Genomic DNA, 21,862 nt, shown 5'->3' with positions numbered 1-21,862 from the left:
ATGGAGCATCTAAGCTTGAACCAGGGCTCCCATAGGGGGTGGCGGTGGTGTGATCAGCATCTTAGCCCCCATGCCACAACACAGGCCTCCTTGTAGCTGTTTGTAACCTTCATCTTGGGGATGAAGGCAGTACCCACATCCTCATGGCAGAGCCAGCATGGAGTCCAAGGGGTTTCCGATGCAGAGCTGGAGGCAAAGGGGCGTTCTGGCCCCTGTTTATGCCTTCCAACGCTCCCCTCCCTGAGCGTTCTCAAAACCCATAAGGCAGTTCAGTTGGGGCTCTTGTGGTTTCCACACAGGGGCCAAGCTGGTAGCAGCAGGGACAGGTGTGAGGCATCAGGAAGTGGTGTGGCAGAAAGCAGGCTCCAAAGATCCCCTGGCTATGTCCTGCAGAACCAGAAAGCCCACCCAAACATCCACGTACCTCCCTTGGCAGGAAGCCGACCTGGGAACCAGCTGGGCTCCTGCCCTGGCCCCCCACTCCAAACTCTATCTTCCTTCTTGACAGAGGTGCAGGCAAGGGCAGGCCACCAGGGTGCCTGCTCCCTGCTCAGCAGCTCGCCAAGCATGCTCCGTGTCCTGTTCAGGGGGTGTCCCTGGTACCTGTGCCCTTCTGCCCTGCCTGTTGGGGAGCAGCAGTCTGGGCTCAGCCTCTCCCTAGCCCCTGAGTCACACAGGTGCACAAAAGTCCCCACAGTCAGAGCCCTTCTAATCTCCCTTCAAGGCCTCCTTTATTTTCTATTTCAAGATTTTATTTTTACTTGAAAGGCAGGCTGAGAGAGACAGGAAGGAAGACTTCTACTCCATCCACGTTTCCCACATGGCTGCAGGGGCCCAAGTACATGGGCCATCCTCTGCTGCTCTCCCAGGTGCATTGGCTGGGAGCTGCATCAGAAGTGGAGTAGCTGGGGCTTGAACCAGGGATCTGCTATGGGATGCTGGTGCCACAGATGGTGACTTAACCCACAGTGCCACAATGCTGTCTGTCCAAGTCTTCCTTCAAGTTCCTCTGTTGGATCCAGCCCCAAGGCGAGATGAGCCCTGTGTGTTCATTTATGACCCACAGTGGCTGGTCAGTGACCCCTCACGTCCTTCCTAGGGCTGCACAGGGATGGGACGGTGGAAATCCACAGTGGAATTAAGACCTGAAGTCCTGCAGCTCCAACGAGGGTGCTGCATTCTCCCACTTGGTGTTGGGAACAACAACAACAACAACTTGTTCCTACTGCAGCCCAAAAGAACATGCCCAGTGTGGACTCCTGCCCTACCCCTGGCTGTCCCCCCACCACCCCTACCGCACGCACACCAAGCTCATTCCAGCCTCAGGACACGACGTGCCAATGCCCGTGCAATGAATGGATGAGGAAGCCAGGTCCCAGACAGGTCTCTTCCTGCCGACAGCCAGCACCCAGGGGCGCACAGGCTTCTGGGTGCTGACGTGGTCTCCTGAGGGAATCCTACCCCCAAAGCTGCCAGGAGGCACAGTGCCCGCCCTCACCCCCTTGCAGTCCCCCCGCACTCCAAGTCTTAGCCACTGCTCCTGTCAGCTTCCTGCTGGGGCTGACGTCAGGATGGATGGATTGAGTAATCACCCAAAGCCACCTGGCTAGCAGTGATGCCAATGTGGGAAAAAAAAAATTTTTTTCCAGGAATCCAAGTTCACTCTTCCCGTTAGCTGTGTCATCTGACAGGTGGTGGGAGGCCCCAAGCTCACAAGTCAAGTGCTCTAGGAATGTTTAATGAGGTTCCATTTCACAGAGCAAAGCACAGGGGAGGGGCTCCCACAACAGCCCCCAGGGCTTGAGGCTGGGTTCTCCTGTAGGGAAACAAGAGTGGCTGAGCAGGCGCTGATGGCCCCATTTCACGGCTGGAGAAAGGGAGGCGTTCAATGGAAGCCCCCTCCGCCTCCTCCCACCTGCAGCTCCGTAGGGACAGGAAGTTGGCAGGAGCCAGGACGAGCTCGCCACTTACCCGTGTGTGATCCTCTGGGAGTCTCTGGGCCTCAGCTTCCTCATCTGGGCCACACGGGAGAAGTGGGAGCTCTGGCCATCAGCCCGCGGGGTCCCCCTGCCCGGGAGCCAGATGGGGTGGTGGGAGCCCGCGGTTAAGACCACCGTAGGCTCGACAGTTTTAGTGCTGAGTGGTCCTGCTCGGTCCCAGAGCCTCCATCTCCTAGTCTCTAAGAAGAGAATGTAACAGCCTTGCTTGAGGAATTGAGGAAAAACGCACATAGAGGGAGACCCTGGTGGGGGGTGGCTGCACCCTGCTGGCGCGGAGAGGCCCCAGGCTCCCCCGTCGGTGCCCGTCACTCCTCCGTATGCTCTTCCACCCACTGGCAGAGGCGCCGGGCGTAGCGCGCAGGGCTGACGGTGGAGAAGGTCCGGCCTGGGTAGCGCAATGTCTTCCACAGGTGCTCCAGCCGCTTGCGGAGCCCGTAGACCGTGGCGAGGTCGACAAGGCCCAGGAAATAGCGCTGCTCCGGCCCGTCAAGCACGTGCAGGGCGTTGGGGCTGTCGGGAAGAAGCCTGCGGTTCTGCGCTTCGGTCTCTTCCGGGCTCCCGGCCCCTTGCACGGACCTAGGGGCCGACAGAGCAGGAAGAGGCTGATTGGGGTCCAGGGGACACTGGGGTTGGTCCAGAGTGCATGGAGCACAGACACTCGGTTTTGCCTTATATGGCCTGAGTTTAAGTTTCTTATTAGGAGGTTTTGTTTGCTTGTTTGTTTGTTGTGTGTGTGTGTGTGTTTTTTTTTTTTTTTTTTTTTTTCTCCAAGGTGCTTACTGCTGGAGCTGAGCCGATCCAAAACCAGGAGGTTCCTCTGCATCTCCCTCATGGGTTCAGGGTCCGAAGACTTGAGCTATCCTCCACTGCTTTCCCAGGCTATAAGCAGGGAGCTGGATCAGATGTGAAACAGCTGGGACTCGAACCCATGTCCCTTTGGGATGCCGGTGCTGCAAGCTTAGCTTGCTATGCCAACATGTCAGCCCCAGGTCTCCTGACTGACCTGTATGAGTTACCCAGAGGTTTTATTCCAGCCCTTTTCTGCCTTGGGGAAAAAAATCAGCCAATGAGCAGGCCTCGCCCAGGTGGCGACCAATCAGAGACCAGAAGGCGCCGGGATGCAAAGGGCTGGCTTGGGTGATGAATGCTGGGCTGGGACAAGCCATTATGAAATAATTTCAATACAACAACTCCGTGTAAACATGAGCCAGGGTGGCCGCAGTGGCTAGCTAGGGGAAGGAACCATTGCCCTGCACCCCAACAGGTTCTCTGCTGGCCACAAGCTGCCTGAGGAAGGGTTGTGACCCTGGCTCTGTCCAAACCTCGGCTATTCCAGGTCTCCCTCCTTGGGGCAGGTGGCTGGGCCTCCTCCTTCACGTCTGCCTGCTCCCAGGTTTCCTGTGCCTGTGTGCACGGACCTAGGACCTGTGTCCTGGCAATTCTCTTTCAGCCCCACTGAGAGACTGGCTCTGGAGACCAGGAGCTGCTACGGAGGCCTCAAGGTCATCCTGCCACTGTGCTCGCCTGCTGAGCCTCTACAAATGAGAATGAACTTCCAGATCCCCAACCCTCCACCCTGGCCTAGTGAGGCTCATGGTCAGCCTGCAAAGGGCGTGGGGCAAGGTGAGTGCCAAGCTGGGAGCACGTGGCAATCACCGCGGGGCTTAGGCCATGCGGGGACTGGGTAAGAGTGAAGACTCCTTCAAAGGCAAACACTACATTCCCTACTGGGAAATGGATGAGCATTCCCAGCAGCCCTGCGGCCCTTGTCCAAGACGACCTCATCAGCTCCATCCCCTGCCGTGGCTCACCTGTGCCTTCTGCCTCTGCCTTGGCCAGCCAGGCTTCCCGGCCCCTTCATACACATATGTGCACATGTGAGCATGCATACACATGTATAATGTGCTCACATCTACACACACGTGTGCGGTATTACATTGCTCTTTCCAGTTTTCCAGGCTCTTTCCTTGCTGTTCTCCACCCAGGGAAGGCATCACCCCACCCCGTCTCTTCCCCACACGCTGTCTTTGCCTGGCCAGGCGTCTCCAGGGTGCTCACCTGACTGTGCGGAAGACGAGGCTGCCTCCCTGGCCCCGCTCGTCCTCCTGGAGGCGCTGCAGGGCCATCAGCAGGCTGTAGTCCAGCACGTTGAGCTCACGGAGGAAGGCCGTGTCCAGCTCCATCTGGCGGAGGAGCCAGCTCCGCTGAGGGCCTGGTGAGCACCAGGGTGGGCCCTGAGCACGGTGGGAGGCCCAGTCATGTGCCCACTTCTGCCCAAACACGTGCTGTCCTTCCTAACCCCATGTTCCCACAGGAGCCAGGATTTCAAAGACGCCTCAGTCACTTAGCTGGTGAGCCAGGGAGCTGGGAACAGACCCCACCCTGCCTGATTGGACAGTCGGAGCGCTCTGGGGCTTGGGCAGAGGACAGGTCCCAAGGCGTCCTCTGCACCCCTCATCCCCAGACGTGGCTCACCCAGCTGGATGGTCTTGCCCTGAAAGTTGAGGTCCTTCAGCACCAGAATGATGGGGCTGTCCTCGGGGCCTGGCTCCACCCAGCGGCTCACCTGGCAGCCTTTGACGTCATACCTGGGAGGCAGAGAACACATCGCGGCTTTACACCGACCTTGGCACACAGACAACCAGGACAGACGAGGGGTCCCTCCCCCACCAGTCCTGATGGTACCTAACCTGATCTCACCTTAGGGACCAGGAGGCTGAGGCTCATGCAGTAGGGAAAGGCTCCTGGTCAGACCTGGGTCAGCCTGCCCCTGGGCACCTTGTCCCCAGGGACCCCAAGGGTGTCACTGATACCCTGCTGTGTGTGGTGGGTGAGGCTGGAACTGTGCCCGCCTTCATCTCTCCCTTCCTCAGCCTCTCACCCCTGCACCTCTCACCTCTGCAGCCTGTATAACCTGCCCCTATAACACAAGGGGGGCGTCAAGATTGGAGGCGTGGTTGTGCTCTTTCTGGAACCTCAGAGCCGAGACTGCTCACCTCTCAGCGATGCGGCCGGCGGGGAAGAAGACGTTTTGCATGATGATGAAGTATTTCTGGGGATGAGCGTGGGGGTGCGGGTGAGGGGAACCCGGAGTGGCCCCCCCGCAGCCGTCTCTCGGCCCCCGGCCCCTTCGCCTCCCTCGGCCTCACCCACCTTTTTGCCCTGAGCCACCCGCAGGCTGTGCACTCCTGGGAGAGAGGGTCGTCTGGTGAGGGACGCAAAATGCACATCCCGGGGTTCCCCCGCCCCTCGTGTCCGCTCCAGGCCTTGCCTCCTTGTCCAGATGTTCGGGATTCTAAGCCCGACCCGGGCCCCCCAACCGCAGTCCACGCGCGCGGCTGGATGCGCACCCCTTCGCCCCGCCCCCAGGCCAGATCAGCCAATCGCACTCCTGTCCCTCCAGGCCCCGCCCCAGAGGCGGGGCCCACGGTACCCAGCAAGCGGGCCAGCAACGAGTGCGGATGGCGCTGCAGATGCTGCACGTAGCGGGGCAGGTGGGCAAGCAGCACGCGCACCTCCCGGCGCCGTTGGGTCTTCAGGAAGAAGCGCTGATCGTGGCTGAGGGTGGAAGGGAGAGGTCAGTCCCTCCCGCCCCGCGGCCTGTGCATGTAGCTCTGTCGCTCCTGGGGCTGGCCTCCAGCCCGCTCCTCCTCCCCTGGCCCCACCCCTGCTTCTCCTCCATCCCTATCCCCGCCCCACCCCTGCCTCTAGCTCACGACAGGAAGAAGGTGGCCTTGCTCTTGGAGGTGCTGAGGAACTGCAGGTAGGGCCCCCCGGGGCCCAACGCCGCCTGATAGTCCTCCTCCACCAGGCCCAGCGAGCGGCGCAGGCGGGCAAAGGCTGGGCCAGCCAGGGTGCCCAGCTCGAAGCCCTGTGGGGAAAGAAGAGGGCCCCCAAGGCCCTGGGTGAGGACAGAAGGTCAGAGTGACCACAGGAGTCCCCGGCGCCTTGGGGTTGGGGTGGCAGAGAACCCAGGCTCCTGCCCATAGGGGACTCCAGGGCTGCCTACCTCATGAACTTGGGTCAGCACCTCAGAAAAGTCCTCTTGAGTGAGCAGCCCCTGCAGGGAAGGGGGAGTTCAGGGTTTCTCCAAGTTCACAGCCCACCCCTCCAGGGTTTCACCGGGCCTTGCCCCTGCCTTCCACCCTATATAGTTCCCTCAGCAAACAGGGACCTGAGCTGGCCCTGGGTGTGCCTGAACTGGGGACACAGTCTGTGTGGCCTCAGCCACAGGGCAGGAGGGAGGACCTGTGGGATCAGCAGTAGGTCTGAGTGTGTCTGATGCACCACACCAGGTCTGTGCTCAAGACTGGCCCGTGTCCCCAGGCTGCCCCATACACATGCGGGTGGAGGGAAGCCAGATTGCAGCCTAGTACCAAGGGAGGAGTCTAGAGTCAGGGGTATGTCTGATGCAGCCTGGAGACATCTGGGAAGGCTTCCTGAAGGAGGTGACCTTAGGCAGAAATCTTATGGGGGAGTAGAAAGGGGGAGCCAGGTCAGTGCAGTGGGGCCAGCACTAACAGCCACCAGCAAAGGAGGGAGGCAGAGAGGGCCTGAGAGGCTGCAACCACTAATGGGAAGGGATCCTAACCCTCACACGCTGGTCGCCCAGCCAGTATGCGCACACGCACACACACACGCTCACCCCTTCTTGAATGCAGACATGGTACACAAATAGAACACACATGCTCATCCACCCTGTACACACATGTGCCCCCAGACAGGACTCACGTGTCCACCCAACCCTGTCCACAATAGGACACACGTGCCCATCCAGTCCTGCTCAGCTGCTGAGCTTGCAGTTGGATGAACCTTTCTGCTGAGCCAGGCGGGCCGCAGCTTGGCTCAGGGGAAAATGGGCAGAGCGGATAGGGTGGGAGTGGAGTGGAGCCCCTTCTCAACCATCAACCCTGGCAGGGCTGGGGAGTGGGGGGACTCAAACCTGGGAGCACCATCCCCTCCACCCATTGCACAGATGGGGGCAATGAGGCTGAGTCAGGGGCAGGGCGCCTGCAGCCACATAGCGAGCACCTGCCAGGTGGCTCTTGACCCCTCAACACTGAGGGCCTTGTCCCAGGATCACCCTCCGTCCCCTCCCCCTTCTGACAACCTTCTCTGAGCCCCAGGATTAGCTGGACAGGGCATTTGTTGTGGGGATGCAGGAGGCAGGCTGGCCACTCACCGTGGGCGGGTGGTCCATGGAGGCCTGGGTGGCTGCCCATAGCCCTGCCTGCATCATACATGCCAAGCCATGCAGCTCGTGGCCCGGGCCGATCTCAAACAGGCCCAGGCGAGACTGCTTGTCCCGCAGGCGCCAGAAGAGTCCACGACGGCTGGAGCGTGAGGCGGCTACTCTGTGTCCAGCCTCTGGGGAGGGGGCCAGCGCCTGGGGAGTGGGGGGAAGGCACAGGATGCCAAGGGCAGGTGGCAGCATCTCCAAGGGGAAGAGACCCAGGTGCAAGTCCCATGTGCCACCTGTGAGTCTGTCCCTGCCTCAGTTTCCTCTGCTGTCGATGATTAGTGCTGGGAGCCAGCTCACCAGGTGTGTGTGGGGAGAATGGGGGTGGCACAGTACCTGGCAGGTGACCAGCACCCCGACAGCACAGTACACTGCGGTCCAGCCAGATGTGAGCATGGCTGTGTGACCACAACTAAGACCTCTAACCGCCCCAGAGCCTGGCTGTTTCACCTGTGCCAGGAGATCTGACACAACTCCTTCCTGGCAGGTACTACCGCCCATCACAGTAATGGGCTCCAAATCTATCCTTGTCCTCTGCACGGAGTGCCTCCAGCCGGCACCTGCTGACCATGTGCCCAGCACCCAGTACCTGGCATGCCTGGGAAGGAGCGTCCATCCTCATCTCGGAAGGCCTGGATGGGGTGGGGGGCTACCCGCCAGATCACCCCCATTCATACTGGTGATCCGGAAAGGGCAGAGGCAGCTGCTGGTTCTCACCCAGCCCAGGGCTCCTCCTTAAGTGGGGCGGGTCCACACCATTCACCGACCCGGGCCCCGGCACCTGCCCTCTCCTGTTCTCTCCCGGATCCGCACCTACCTCGCGGGGCCCCGGGCTCGGCACGGCCATCGCCCCGCAGCAGCTTCCCGGGCTTTGGCGGTGTCCCCGCGCCGCCCGGGCTGCGGGAGTCAGACCACGCCCCTGCCTCCCCACAGGCCAATCGTTCGGTCCGATAACGGCTGCATCCAATTCGGGTGTGGGGGGATGCTGGCGATCGCCTGCAGGTCCCGCCCCCGCGGCTGCAGCATCCTTCAGACCGCGGTCCAGGCGGGGCACTGGCTCGGGGTTTCTGGAAGGAACCCCCATTTTCCTCTTGCCTTTTCCCCAGCGCAGAGAGAGGCACTCAGGTCTCTGGGCTCGTCTGGGGGAGGTGGTCCACCCATTTATCCACTAAATGCTTTCAGTTGGGCAAGGTAAGACCTAGCTCCGGAGGTGACACCCTCCAAGTCACAAGGAGGCCAGGGCGCCCATTCATTCCACATCCGTGTCTTGGATGTTTTGGACGCCCGCTTTGGGCCAGGATCGGTGCTGGTGGTTCAGTGAGGACCTCACCACTGCCGGCACACAAGGCTGATGTCACCACAGGGAACAAAGGGCAGTACAGAGGCAGGGACCAACACGGTCTCACTGCCCAGCGTGGCCTGGAGCATCCAAGGTAGGGTATGCAGAGGGCTTTGCTCCAAGGTCAGAGTGACTGGACCCAGGAAAGGAGCAAATGGGCACGTGGATTCTTGAAGGGACAGGGCAGATGGGCAGTGGGGTAAGTGGTCTGGAGCAACCCATCTTGTGTGCACCTGGCTGCTTCATTTCCAATGCTGCTCCCTACTGATGGGCCAGGGCAAAGCAGCTGCAGACGGCTTGGATGGAGCTGCTGGCTGTTGTGGCCACTTGGGGAGTGAGCCCCAGCGCACAGAAGACTCCTTCCTTCCTCTCTCTGCCATTTCACTCCCCTAGCCTCAGTGGGTATAGCTTCCTACAGGGAAGCATGGCTGGGCGAATGGGGTCCCCTCCATGGGCTCCTAGAGCGGGTTGGGGAAGCCTTGAGAGGACAGTGCTGGAGGCAGAGGCAGCTTCCCCTGGGCAGGGAACTTGAGCGAGAGGAGGTTGCTGCTACCACAGCTGTGTGGAGAGGAGCAGAGCAGACCCAAGCCCGGGGAATCAGCTCCACTTGGAATGGAGGGCAGGTGTGCACGGACAGCCCTCCCCTGGGACGGGGAGACATGCTGGCCTCTACGAGAATCACCTGCAGGGACAGTACAGATGCCAGGGCTGCCACACCGGGATGATGGGTGACAGGCTTGGGTTTTGAAGGGTGCCTACAGTTCTGGTCCCCCTGGGCCAAGCTGAGCTGGGGAGACAAGCTGGGTCCTCTGTTTGACTCCAGCTGTGAGCACCTCTGGGCCAAACTTCATTGGCTCGAGGTAACACCCTGCACAGGCACAGTGCCAAGGCAGCACCCAGACACCCTATAGCCCAACCAAGCTCTCCTGACCAGAGACCAAGTCGGAGTCAAAGTCAAGCCCTCCCAGACCAGGTCCCCTTGCCAAGGACAGCACAGACACAAGTGTGTGGTCAGGGTTTATTGTTGAGGTCTCCGCAGCCTGGTGTGAGTACCCTAATGCCCCTGGAAGCCTGCTGGTGGTCCCGGGATCTATCCATCCTGCCCCAGGACTTTCCAAGTCAGGAAGTCCATGTGGGCTCTGAGCTGTGTCGCCTTCAGGAAAGCTGCCTTTGTGGAAGGGCGGGGCCGCTTGTCCTAGAACCTGCGAAGTCCATCAGTGTGACCTGAGGGATGCTGAGCCTATGGACAGAACCCAGGGAGGAAGAGCCAGGGACGCTGGAAGCAGACTGAGGAGAAGCAGCGCTGTCCAGGCCCTGACACAGCGGGAAGAGAGGGAGGTCTCCAGGCACCCAGCCCTCTGGCTTCCAGAGGGCGACTGAGTGTGTGTGTGTGGTGGGGTGTAGGGGGATCTGTCAGAGGAAGAGTCCTGATCGGCTTCATCCCACAGGGAGGCCTGTGGCGCCACAGGGCCTGGATCAGTCCTGCAAGCTCCCTCCGTGGTGCCTGCCTGGGAGGAGCTGCAGCGTGGGAATGGCAGCGTCAGCCCTGCACGCTGGGTCTTCACTGAGCCTTCTTGGCTGGCCTCTGGTTCTTCATCATCACGTAGCTGATGAACAGACCTGGATCACGTAGGGAGGGCACATGTGGGCAAGATGCCGCGTGGCCTGCTTCTGCTCCCACTGGGAACAAGAGCCCACCCTACCACACAGTCACCACACTACAGGCTCACCCCAACCGCCCTATGGGGCTTTCCATTCATGCCACAGCCTGTGCTGGGAGCTGAGGACATGGGGCCATCCCTCAGGCAGTGGAGTCGGGGGGCTGAGGGGTGAGGACTCGTGCCACCACAGTGCCCAGGGCCCAGGGCACACAAAGGAGAAGGCAGTGGAGAGCTGGGAGCAGGGAGCCCCGAGCAGACAGACATATAGCCACTGCCCACATGCCACCACAGGTGCGTAAGGTGCTGGCAGGACTCACCCACGAACAGCAGCAGCAGCAGTCCCGCAACCAGCGGGATGGTGATGGCGTAGGCTCGGGGCAGGAAGTACTTGTGGATGACATGCTGGCTGTCGATGAAAGGCTGGCCCCAAGGGCAGAGTTCCAGTGAGCGCCATTTGCTAGCCCCATCCTCAAACTGCCCCTCATCCACTGAAACGGCTGACACCCGCCCTGTGCCCGGGCCGCCAGCTCTCAGCTTGGTGATAGTGGCATTCCGGGTACCCAGGCCTTCTTCCCTGAGAACTGCCTGACCAAGTCCATGCATGGTGCCCGCAGCCCTGAGACACCCAGAGCCCAGCACAGGGCACACGAGGGAATGAGTGCCACTCCCCAAGGTTTCTCTCTACCGGAAATGTGACACTCCGAAGACCCCCTCCCAAAACCCACCAGTGCTTCCCAAGCCCGGGTGTCAGAAGGCCATGCCAACAGGCCACAGGGCTTGCCAGGGTAGTAGAGACAGGAGCAGTCCTGGGCCGGGTGTGTTGGTCATGTGGCCCTGCCAACACCCACCCTCTCCCAGGCTCATGGCTTTGATGGAACTCGGCCTTGGCTGTTGAGGGCATTTAGACACTGAGCCAGTGGATGGGACGGCAATCCCACTCCCTGCCTTTTAAATATATTTTTTTAGAGATTTATTTTTATTGGAAAGTCAGATATACCAAGAGGAGAGACAGACAGGAAGATAACTCCCTAAGTGGCTGCAACGGCTGGAACTAAGTCAAACCTAAGCAAGGAGCCCGGATCCTCTTCTGGGTCTCCCACACGGGTGCAGGATCCCAAAGCTTTGGGTAATCCTCAACTGCTTTCCCAGGCCACAAGCTGGATGGGAAGCAGGGCCATGGGGACCAGAACTGGCGCTCATATGGGATCCCGGTGCGTCCAAGGCGAGGATGTGAGCCACTAGGCTACCATGTCAGGCTCTCAAATAAATCTTTAAGAAAGAAAAGAGGGAGCCCAGCACAGCCTAGTGGCTAAAGTCCTTGCCTTGCACACAACGGGATTTCATATAGGCACTGGTTCTAATCCCGACTGCTCCACTTCCCATCCAGTTTCCTGCTTGTGGCCTGGGAAAGTAGTCGAGGACGGCCCAAAGCCTTGGGACCCTGCACCTGTATGGGAAACCTAGAAGTTCCTGGCTTTGGACCGGCTCAGCTCTGGCTGTAGCGAATGGATCTTCCTCTCTGTCTCTCCTCTCTGTATATCTGACCTTTCCAATTAAAATAAATCTTAAGAAGAAGAAGCAGGACAAGTAGTTCGCTGCTGAGGTGAAGATGGCACCACGGCTGGTCCCCGGTATCCCACCCAGGGCTGGCTGCTTTCCACCCAGCCTTCCTGCCAGCAGCAGGGGATGGCCCCAAGCCCGGGACAGAGCTCGGCTCCTGGCTTCAGCCTGGCCCCGTCCCAGCTGTTGCAGCCATTTGGGGAAGTGAATCACACGGTCCTTCGGTCTCTGATGTTCCCATAAGTAAAAGTTTAAATATAAAAAAGCGCACCCTGCGACAGTCCCAGCTTTCTCGGCTGGACAGCGCCTGGCTCCCCCTGAGCTCTCCGGACCTGGCCGAGGGCAGGGGAGGCCGACCTACCAGGAGAACCACCCAGACGCTGTAGTAGGCGAAGACGATCAGGCTCAGGGCGACGAGGCCGAGTCCCACCACCTGGTCTGTCCCCGTGGCCTGGAGGAGAAGGGGCGCAGCTGACGAAGGAACAGGGTAGCACAGCCCAGCCCTAACCCCACGCAGCACGCAGCCAGGGCTCGGCCTTTCCTTCGTGCGTGTGCCGTCTGCAGTGCAATTCGGGGTCTGTTTCCGAAAGCCCGAGCCCCAGCTCCCCAGCCGACGCTGTACCCCAGCCACTCCCGGCAACCCGCCCCTGCCTCACCATGTCCCCGGCACTCTGCCACCGGAGCACTAAGCTACATCCGGTTCCCGATCCGGGCACCACCGGCGTGTGGTCGCGAGGCATGCTGGGAGTCGTAGTTCCCAGGCTCTGTTTCCCTTGGCATGTCGGGAAGGGTAGTTTCTCGAGAGATTTGTGGGTTGTGCTCCTTCCCAATTTCTGGTGCTGGAAAAACGTTTCCTCTAAGAACATGGAGCATTTGGGACAGACCATCTTCAATGCTTCTTCTCTAGCTTGGGTCAGGAGCACTGTCACAGGGCAGGCTGCCCCTAAGTCAGCTGGCCTCATGAGGGCACCCCATACCCTAGGGACAGCCTCCCAGCTGGAGGCAGAAGTGGCCCCCTACCCAACCAAGTTCCACAGGCCTGTGTGTCAACTTATTTGAAAGAGTTACAGAGAGACAGAGATTTTCACCTGCTGATTCACTCCCAAACAACCCCAACAGCCTAAACTTGGCCAAGCTAAAGCCAGGAGCCCAAAGCCTTGGGACCCTGCACCTACGTTGGGAGAACTGGAGAAAAGCTCCTGGCTCCTGGCTTTGGATCAGCTCAGTTCCAGCCATTGTGGCCATGTGGGGAGTAAACCAGCAGATTGAAGATCTTTCTGTATCCCCTTCTCTGTAAATCTGCCTTTCCAATAAAAATATTTAATAAAACAACTCACCAATTTACTTTTCCTCTGGCTCACTCACAGAGTGTAAGTCCTGAGGACAGGGTCAGTAGTCCCTGTGGCATCCCAGACTCCAGAATGCGGCATGCTGCAGCCTGTATGACTTGGTGGATTTTCTTTTTTCATGAGGTTCCCCAATGTCAGTGTGGCATCCCTGAATGTTTTGGGGGCAGTTCTGATATCTGAGCCTGGTGAGGAGGACAAACTGGATACAGCCCGAGGCATGGTGGGCACTAGCTGCCTTGGGTCCTTTAAGCCAATAGGTGAGTTGGGGATCACCCTCCACAAGCTGCCAGAAGCACCCCCTTTCCACCTGCAGCCCAGACTAAGCGGCTCGGCTAGGAGCTAGCTAGGCTGTTGGGGGTGTGTGTGGACAAAGTGTTGGTCCTCAGCCTCCTGGAATGAGAGGGGCTGTGAAGGGTCAGCCCTGAGCCAGGTGAGGACACTGTCCCCAGCAAAGGCTTCCTGCTGAGGCCCCAGAGATGGCCAAGCCACCAAGCTCAGGCCTCCCTAACCCCAGTGTGTGTTCAATCTGTGGGCCCATTTGCAGCCAAGAACATCGAGCAAGTTCCCTGTCCTCAGTGGCCACCAGGAAGACCTGCAGAGCCATGGCTGCCACTTAGCAGGTGTGAGCTGGCTTGCTGCCACCCCCAGGTCCCAGCTGGCAGCTTCCTGGACCCCAACATATCCTCACCCCCCCGGGAATAGCCAATTGTACATCTGGCTTCCTTTGGCTGTTGTCTTTGACCTCAAAATCAAGGTGGTGAAGTCTCAGGGCACAAAAAAATGAAACAGCAGAAATAAAAACTGCAACATTTAATTGTTTTTCCCCCCAAACCCAGACACTGACACTAGGCCGATTTCCCCTTACAATGTTATTTTCTATGACAGAAACTGGGACAGATACAAACACAACCCACAGGGGACCAGGAATTGGGGGGGGGGGGCACATTCTGTTAGAAAGGAGGGGAATTCAGAAACAGACACCCCTCCCCCACACCCTCAGGGAGCCCTGTCAGGATGGGGGAGCAGGAACATTCTGCACCCTGGCAGATCAGGCCTCGTGGTCAGCTTGTAGTGGGGACTGGAAGAAAAAAAAATCCCTAAAAATATCATAGACTTTTCTTTACCTCTCTCCTAGTAAAAACGTTAAACTTTCAAGATTCCAAACTGGCATTGCATAGACCAACAGCTTTCCAAAAATATCTCTAATAGACTTTATCTCTCTATAGCATCTGAAACCCCAGGGGCGAGGGCAGCCTGGTGGAATCACTGAGCCTGCGGGGTGGGCTCCCCGGGACAGGGTGCGGGCTGGGCCGGAGCTCCAGGACTCACACGCTCCAGCCAGCATTAATTTGGTTGTGGCCAAACTCTGAGTGCAGTGACACGGGCCTGGGGCCTGGCGTGGGAAGACACCACAGGCAGTGTGTCCTTCTGTGGTGACTGTCACGCTTGCCCCGTAGCCAGGCTGGGGTGGGGGGTCCTGGACTTCAAATCAGACTAAAGGACACCAGAGAAGAGCAGTGCCCTCTCCCCCACTGCCACCCCTGGCTCCTGGGGCTGCTGGGCCCGCACACGGTGCGGCCAGCTTCCTTCTGAAGTGCCAGGGACCTGCACACTGGGACAGAGCCTGCCGCAGCCAGAGCCGAGGTCCTGGCCTGCTGAGTAGGCTCCCTCTAACATTCACTCTCTACCAGAGTTAGGCTATTAAAATGACAAGGGTGACGATGACAACAGAGACCCTAGAAGGACTCTGGTCGTGGGGCCAGGCAGCTCCGACATCAGGAGTCTCCATGACCTTGCTGCTGGGCAGACAAAATGGGGCAAGGAACCTTCCCGGCCTGGGGAGCGCACCAGCACCCTTCCAGCCCCCAGGGTGGGGGTGGAGTCCCCAGGCCTGCTGGGACCCCGCCAGCAGGTAGGGCAGTGGACAGAAACACCTCCCTCATCCAGGGGAGAAAGGAGAGCAAAACAAGTGGGAACTCCAAACTACGCAGAGATGGAAGGCAGGAGGGGGCAGAAGGTTTAGAACACCAGCCCGCTGGGTTTATACAAAATGAGACTTGAAGAAGGCAGGGGCATTTGCCCAGGTGGGCTGGCTACCAGCCAGAACCCCCCTTTGAGCAAGTTCACAAGGACAGGGGCAAAGTGCTGCGAACTGAGGCTTTGGGAGGGGCAGGACCAGACTGCCCCCCTTCAGGAGGGCACACCCCGGGCAGGCCCCACCCCAGCTCTACCCAGAAGGGGACAGAGACTTCTTCAGCCAGGAAGCCAGCTCCGGCCGACCCAATCCCAGCCCCCTTGCCTGCCTTCCCGGCACCAGGCCGCGCCCAAGCTGCTGACCTTTGGGCACAGGAAGGGGGCTCTGTTCACCCAGCCCAGCCCAGCCAGGCCCCTGACCTTTCTGTGGGAGCACCAGCCTGCTCAGGACCCAGCCCTGGGCAGGAGGGCACCCCCCAAGGCCCAGCCCTATCTCTGCACAGGGGCTCAGGGTTGAGCCGGGGGTGATTGGAGGAAGTAGAGGCAGCGCCGTGTTCCAGCCGGGCTGCCAGCCGTCAGGCCTCTGGCTGCACAGCAGGAAAAGCCTGGGGCTCAGGGGAACGGTGAGGGAAGTGGGGCTGTGCTGGGGACAAGCACGTGCAAAGTGCAGGCTGCGAGGGCAGCAGAAGGACATTTGCGGGAGGGGAGGCAGGGGGCTGCAATCCGGAGTGAGGCTGGGGTCCGATCTTGGTTCTCTGGAGGTGGCTGCCGGCAGGACCTCCAGGACACAAGGCAGGGACAGCTGAAACACTGAGCCATCAGAGGGTCACAGGGATGGATGGCGGACTGGCCTCCCCCGGGCCCTGCCCGGCTGTAGCCAAGGCTGGGACTCCTGGAGTGAGTGGGGACTCAGGCAAGAGCCCTCTGGCCACAGGCATCCCCACAGTTCCTGGAGCTGCCCAGCCCAGGCAGGGTCCCCCTGCAGCGTGGGCTCAAGTGCCCTGCCCTCTAGTGGTTCGGAGAATATTCACAGTGGTGTCTGGGGCCTGGCCAGGCCAGGGGGTCCCAGTGAGGACGGGAAGGACGATGGAATGACAACTTGGGCACAGGCAGGCGTAGGTGCGAATGCACATGAGAGGCCGACTTCTGCGCGCGGTCCCTCGTGGAACAATGTGGCTCTGGAACCTTCTTTAGCCCAGACGCCGGCTCTTCAATGGCTTTCGATCACCACCGGCTCATAGATCCCAGAGGAAACCCTGTGGAAGACAGGTCAGCTGGGTCCCTGAATGCCCCAGGCCCAGCAGGCCTTTTGCAGAGGGGCTAAATCTGTGGCTCAGAGACCTGAAGGCAAGAATTGGGGTGTGAGGACCAGGGAGCTAGCACTCTGACTCACACCCAGGGGTCTGCTTCCATTCTCACGGGGACTCCAGAGGGAAAGACTGCGCCCAGCCCCACCAGCCTTGGAGGGAAGTGAACAAGCAGGAAGCTGCCAGTCCTGCTCTCCACCGAGGCTACACGGGCCTGTCCTGGCGCTCTATGTGCAGTCTGCTAGAACCTGGTTGTTGTTCAGCTTGCTTCTTCCCTCTCCTGAGCCTTGAATTCTTTGTTTCACAGTGAGCTAGAGAGGGGAATTCACAGACTTCTTCATTTTTTGGTGAACCACACAGTGGGCAGGCAGTCCACCAGACCAGTTGGGGGCTGATGGATGCATTTTTGGACCTCGACCAGCAGGGGTCAGCAGAGCAACATGCCAGGGCTGTCCAGCAGCTTGCAGCTTAAGCAGGCACCTCCCCACCTGGCACACAGGCGCACACAGGAAGAAATCTTCAGCAAGGCAGAATCTTCTGGGCCCAAGGCAGGTGATTGCTCGCTCACTCAGTGAGACAAGGACATGGCGTGCCAGGTGCAGCCAGCACACTGTGGACGAAGCTTGTAGGAAGGCTGTGCACAGCAGCAACCTAGTCAAAGCTTGACCCTGGTATGCCCTCAGTTGTTGGCAGTCATGTAATTCAGGGCTGTGTCCCCACCCCCACCTCGGTGCTTGGGGCGTGGGTGGCACTCAGTCACCTACGAGCCACCTAGGACAAGGACAGTAGAAACGCCCTGCTGGCGTTAGGTCCCTTGCCGGGTGCATTCCCATGTAACCCGGGATCCTGGCCTTCGGAGGCTTGTACTTCCCAGGTCTCCAGGGGAGGTGGGTGTCATCCACACTACTTGACAGATAAGAGAACTGAGGCCTGTGGCACCTGCATCCCTTACCTGTTGGCTAGCTGGACGCCACTCAACGTGGTGGAGCCGTCGCGGCTCACGAACAGCCGGAGGTTGCTGTCTGTGGGGATGCGGAAGAGGAGGCAGACAAGGTTCAGTGCAGGGGAGGCACATAAAGGTGGCCACGCCCCCAGACCGACAGCGCAGGCCGCTCACCCTCTGTGTTGCTGCCGTCGGTGAAGTCCTGGCTCTGCATGATCTTCTCCACGATGGTGTCGGCATCAATGCGTGTGTCATCCACCCAGGTCGGATGGCTCTCTACCGAGTCCTTCTTCCGCCTGGAGGGATGGGCCAGGGCAGTCAGGGCGGAGGCAGTGCAGGAGCAGGAGGGCAAAGAGAGCAGTGAGCCCCAGCATACCCCTACCTGTGCCCCAGGTGACTGGAATGCAAAGGGGTTGAGCAAACAGCTTAAGACCACACAGCATGCAGGGTTCCCAGACCACACACATACGTGGCTGCCAGTCAGCAGCCACAGGGAGCTGTACCCTGCCTGGCCCTCCAATCACCCAACCAGCCTCGGGGGTCAGAGGGCCATTGCAAGGGGTCCTGGGGCCAGGCAGCACATGGGCCTCACCGGAACGAGCGGTCCGACAGGTGCAGGGGCCGTGGTGGCCGTGGTGGCTTCTCGGAGGGCCGGTGTTCCCGCTCACTGCCCTCGGGGCCCTCCACGGTCATGCTGAGGCCACCCGAGGCACTGCTGCTGGTGGATGTGTTGCGGCGGTGTGTCAGGTCCGAAAGACTGGAGGAGCGTGAGTGCTCCGTGCTGCAGCCTGGGGGCAGGGATAGCTAGGGGTCAAGGTGACAGGCACCCTGGGGTAGGGGCTGTGGCAAAGCAGGATTGGACAGCTGTTCACCTGAGGTCCTAGACTGCTGACTGGCATAGCTGGAGTTGCGGGAGTGGCCAGAGTGGAACACTTCCTCAGGGCTGGACAGGTTCTGTTCCGGCTCCTCTGGCAGCCCTGGGGGCAGCAGCAGGGTTATTGGAGGTGGAGGGGGACCCCATAAGTCCTTCACGATGTCCCTCCTCCCCAAGCCTCTGAACCCAGAGTTGCTCCCTCCCCAGCTGGCCAGGGCCTGCTTGTAGGAGGGACCGGCCAGATTAGTGGAGAGGAAGGAGGCCTGGCAAACAGCAGGCCACGGCCGCCCATGGCGGCTGCAGAGCTGTGAGCAGAGCATGGCAGAAGCCACCCAGCCAGGAGTGGGCAGTGCTTCTCCAAACTGGCCTTAATGCCAAGACCTTCAGGACGCGTGGGAAGGAGGCAGCTTGCTAAGGCTTTCCAGATGGAAGGAGGGAAATGGAGAGGCCCTGAAGCTGGAGCAGCTTGGCTCGGCATTGCCAGCGCACAGCCATCAGGCGGTGGGCAGGGGGAGGCCGGCGTCTCTGTCCTAAGTCGTCCACAACTGTGACTTCTAAGGCCAACTTTCCCAGGAAGGTGCAAGGGAAGTAGTAAGGTCCAGGCAGGGCTTCGCTGAACACCCACAGCCAACATAGGAAAGACAAATGCACACTCTCTCACCAGAGGTGAGTGCCCCAGTCTCCCCTAAGCGCCAGCAAAACAACAGTCTGCCCATGGAGGGAGAAGGGCAAGTGTGTATCCCAGGCACAGCCGGACCAGGTGGTCTGGTCTCCCCTCTGCGACCCACACCCTGCAGGTGGACAGAGCACTGGGGCCCAGTGCCAAGGCAAGCAAGGAGTTGGAGAAGCCCAGCTTTTGTTGTAGGTCTACAGGCCCTCAGGCCTGAGAGTGCAGACCTATCTGACAAGCTACCCTGCACCCGTGACCTCTCAAACCCCTCATGGAATGCAAGAGGGCCAGGTGTGCTAACTTGCTCACTGATAAGCACAGGCAGTTTGCCCCTCAGCTCTGAGCTGCCAGAGGGGAATGGGGTGTGAGGCCCCAGCTCTCAGCGCTGGACCCTGCTTCACCGTGCACAGCACTGGATGCAGGCTGGGGGCCCAAGAAATACAGAGCATCCCAGGCTTCCCTGCTGTTGGTACTCAGCCCACCCACACGTCTCCCTTGGGAATCCTGGCTCCTTCCTTCTTTGCATAGCATCCATGATGTTAATGTCCACAGAGCATGCTTCTGCTGTGCAGGCAGGCCCACACATTACTTAGCTCACCCCACGGTCAACCCGGAAGTAATTCTGCCACTGATCCCACCTGACAGAGGACAACCCAGACCAGGGTCAAGGACACACAGTCAATGGAAAAGCAAAGCTCCCAGATGGCCTGGGGGGCACATCATGCCAGATGACATCTCAAATACCTCTTTCTCCAAGGAGCCTCTCTGACCCTGCTCCCTAGCTCCTGCCAGGTCTGTAGGATGCTGTGTCAGTTGGTGCAGGGAGCTGCTGTGACCATGGGCACACGTGCAGGGTGTGCAGACTGCATCGGTTGAGGCACGCCATTGCCTACCACCCCTCCCTCAGCAGGCATCTCCCCCAGGACCTGGGCACACCACAGCAGAGAAAGCGAGGAACAGTACCTGAGCTAAGGATGGTAGGCCGTGCCTTAGGGGGCCGGGACCCGGTCAGAGAGTTGCTGCTGCCTCCAGTGCTGGTCCCGCCACCCTTACATGTCAGCTGCAAGGAGGAGTCCTGGCCCGGGATGGAGATGGACTTGGCAGTGGACGGTGGCCTTAGCAGGATACACAGGTGTCACTGGGGTGTCCCACCCCAGGAACCAGGAAGACAGGGAAGCCACGGGCCCAGGAAAAGAGAGGGTCCCTGTGTCCCCACCCCATCCTGCGGCCCAGAGGCACTCACGTCTTGAAGCAGGGGTCTCCAGAGAGCAGGAACATCCCAATGGTGACCTGGGGGGGAGGGGTGGACAATCAGCTATTACAGCCACCCACACCCAGCCCAGATGCAGGCTGCTCCCTGACTGAGGGACCCTCATGGGGCCATCGACTTCACTGGGTACCCTGTGGTGGCTGGAATCAACCCCACCGGCACCGCAAGAATCAGCAATGAGGGTCTGACATGGTATATTAGGTTAAACTACCATTTGAGATGCTGACATTCCATATAGAAGTGCCAGTTCTAGCTTCCCATCCAGCTTCCTGCTGACATGCCTAGGAGGGCAGCAGAAGGTGTGGGTCCCTACCACTCATGTAGAAAACCAAGATGGAGTTTCTGGCTCCTGGCCTTAGCCTGGCCCAGCCCTGGCTGTTGCAACCATTTCTTGAGTGAACTAGAAGACAGAAAGTCTCCAACTCCGCCTTCAAATCAACTAATAAATCTTTTTTTAAAGGAAGGGATGAGCAGTGTTGTGGCATAATGGATTAAAGCTGCTGCCTGCAATGCCAGCATCCCATTGGGGTACCTGTTGGGGAACAGTTCCTGTTCCAGCTGCTCCATGTGCAATCAGCTGTTGCTAATACATCTGAGAAAGCAACAGAAGACCCAAGTCTTTGGTGGGAGACCTGGAAGAAGCACCTGGCTCCTGGCTTTGGATCAGCCAGTTCTGGCCATTGTAGGAGTGAACCGGTGGAGGGAAGATCTCTGTGTCTTTCCCCCTTTCTCTGTAAACTCTACCCTTCAAACAAATAAAGAAATGGACTGCTGTAAGTAGACTGTGGGCTCTCTGGGTGCCCAGGCTGCACATTTAGGCCCATCGCCAGCACCCAGCTTGAGGGAAGGTTCCCCATGGCAGGCAGTGACTCCCCCCAGAGGTTAATGCTGCCGGCAGGGGCTGGTGCAAGCTTGATGTAATGAAAGGAGGAAACCATCAAGGATTTAACATTCCCTTGAACAAACTTTGGCAATGGCATAAACACAGCAAGGCCTAGGTGCCCAAACCTGGGCTGCAATGGAGACAGGGGGCCCATGTGGGGAGGAGGTGCTAAAAACCCAGGGTCTTCCTGGACACCAACAGGGCTCCAATGGGGGAGGGTTTTGTTTTTTCATTTTTTGTTTTGTTTTTAAAGATTTATTTGAAAGGCTGAGTTATGGAGAGGAGCGATAGAATTATCTCATCTGCTGGTTCACTTTCTAAATGGCCACACACCAGGCTGTGGCCTGGAGCCCAGAGCTCCATTTGGATCTCCCACATGGGCACAGGGACTTTAGTGGGGCCATCTCACGCTGCCTTCCCAAGCCATTGGCAGGCAGCTGTACTGGATGCAGAGCTGAGTGGAGTAGCCCGGGTCGAGGCTTTTTCTGCAGTGTTGGCTTTGGCCTTGACAGCAGTCTGCAAAGCAGCGACAGCCCCAGGTTGTAAACAAGGGAACTGAGACTCCTGGAGGGGAAGCAACTGTCCAAGACCTCGGGGACAGGATACGGGGGAGCTGGTCTTGAATGTAGCACTCTGACCTACTGGCCCTTAGGTCCAGCCCAGCTGACAGTACACGGGACCATGGGTAGCGGAAATGCCTTGTCGCTCCATGCCATCAGCCTGGGCTTTTCCGGGGCCTCCAGATCTCTAGGAGGGCTGCAGAGGCCAAGAGCCCCTGCCCCCATCTGCCTGG

General features: G+C 59.3%; 3 protein-coding genes across 4 annotated transcripts in view; all 3 read right to left on the bottom strand.

Moving 5' to 3' along the window:
• Positions 1 to 1,559: 1,559 nt before the first annotated feature.
• PIP5KL1 (phosphatidylinositol-4-phosphate 5-kinase like 1) lies at positions 1,560 to 8,163 on the bottom strand. The gene is made up of 11 exons (XM_040963270.1): positions 8,057 to 8,163; positions 7,183 to 7,386; positions 6,010 to 6,060; positions 5,717 to 5,871; positions 5,434 to 5,558; positions 5,154 to 5,188; positions 4,997 to 5,052; positions 4,476 to 4,588; positions 4,059 to 4,212; positions 1,972 to 2,576; positions 1,560 to 1,816 (listed from the first exon to the last, which is right to left on the bottom strand). Exons 1-10 carry the CDS (start codon positions 8,084 to 8,086, stop codon positions 2,306 to 2,308), a joined length of 1,194 nt encoding a protein of 397 aa, XP_040819204.1. The 5' UTR covers positions 8,087 to 8,163; the 3' UTR covers positions 1,560 to 1,816; positions 1,972 to 2,305.
• Positions 8,164 to 9,582: 1,419 nt separating this feature from the next.
• On the bottom strand, positions 9,583 to 12,506 carry DPM2 (dolichyl-phosphate mannosyltransferase subunit 2, regulatory). 2 transcript variants are annotated; one of them, XM_040963352.1, is made up of 4 exons: positions 12,456 to 12,506; positions 12,161 to 12,250; positions 10,557 to 10,659; positions 9,583 to 10,198 (listed from the first exon to the last, which is right to left on the bottom strand). In XM_040963352.1, exons 1-4 carry the CDS (start codon positions 12,456 to 12,458, stop codon positions 10,140 to 10,142), a joined length of 255 nt encoding a protein of 84 aa, XP_040819286.1. In that variant the 5' UTR covers positions 12,459 to 12,506; the 3' UTR covers positions 9,583 to 10,139. The 2 variants fall into 2 exon arrangements, with proteins under 2 accessions (XP_040819286.1, XP_040819285.1); XM_040963351.1 differs by lacking the exon at positions 9,583 to 10,198 and having other exon boundaries at positions 10,205 to 10,659.
• Positions 12,507 to 13,943: 1,437 nt separating this feature from the next.
• FAM102A (family with sequence similarity 102 member A) overlaps positions 13,944 to 21,862 on the bottom strand; it is a 28,830-nt gene continuing 20,911 nt past the window's right edge. Inside the window, exons 5-11 of the mRNA XM_041004503.1 lie at positions 20,160 to 20,206; positions 19,880 to 20,031; positions 18,245 to 18,349; positions 17,965 to 18,160; positions 17,547 to 17,668; positions 17,382 to 17,451; positions 13,944 to 16,378 (exon numbers count right to left, since the gene is read on the bottom strand). Coding sequence (XP_040860437.1) covers positions 16,333 to 16,378; positions 17,382 to 17,451; positions 17,547 to 17,668; positions 17,965 to 18,160; positions 18,245 to 18,349; positions 19,880 to 20,031; positions 20,160 to 20,206 — 738 coding nt within the window. The 3' untranslated portion in view covers positions 13,944 to 16,332. The remainder of the gene's footprint in view (positions 16,379 to 17,381; positions 17,452 to 17,546; positions 17,669 to 17,964; positions 18,161 to 18,244; positions 18,350 to 19,879; positions 20,032 to 20,159; positions 20,207 to 21,862) is intronic.

The sequence above is a fragment of the Ochotona curzoniae genome, unplaced genomic scaffold (assembly GCF_017591425.1).
Source record: "Ochotona curzoniae isolate NIBS_2020 unplaced genomic scaffold, NIBS_Ocur_1.0 scaffold_3208, whole genome shotgun sequence".
Classification (NCBI taxonomy): Eukaryota; Metazoa; Chordata; class Mammalia; order Lagomorpha; family Ochotonidae; genus Ochotona; species Ochotona curzoniae.
This window is presented reverse-complemented; position numbering and strand designations above follow the sequence as displayed.

Coding starts and splice junctions, on each gene's coding strand:
- PIP5KL1 (XM_040963270.1), bottom strand. CDS start 8,086: ATGGCCGTGCCGAGCCCGGGGCCCCGCGAG. Junction 4,589..4,996: donor GCCGGCCGCATCGCTGAGAG/GTGAGCAGTCTC, acceptor TCTGCCTCCCAG/GTATGACGTCAAAGGCTGCC. Junction 4,213..4,475: donor GGGCAAGACCATCCAGCTGG/GTGAGCCACGTC, acceptor GGTGCTCACCAG/GCCCTCAGCGGAGCTGGCTC.
- DPM2 (XM_040963351.1), bottom strand. Junction 10,660..12,160: donor GCGTCTGGGTGGTTCTCCTG/GTAGGTCGGCCT, acceptor CCTTGGGGCCAG/CCTTTCATCGACAGCCAGCA.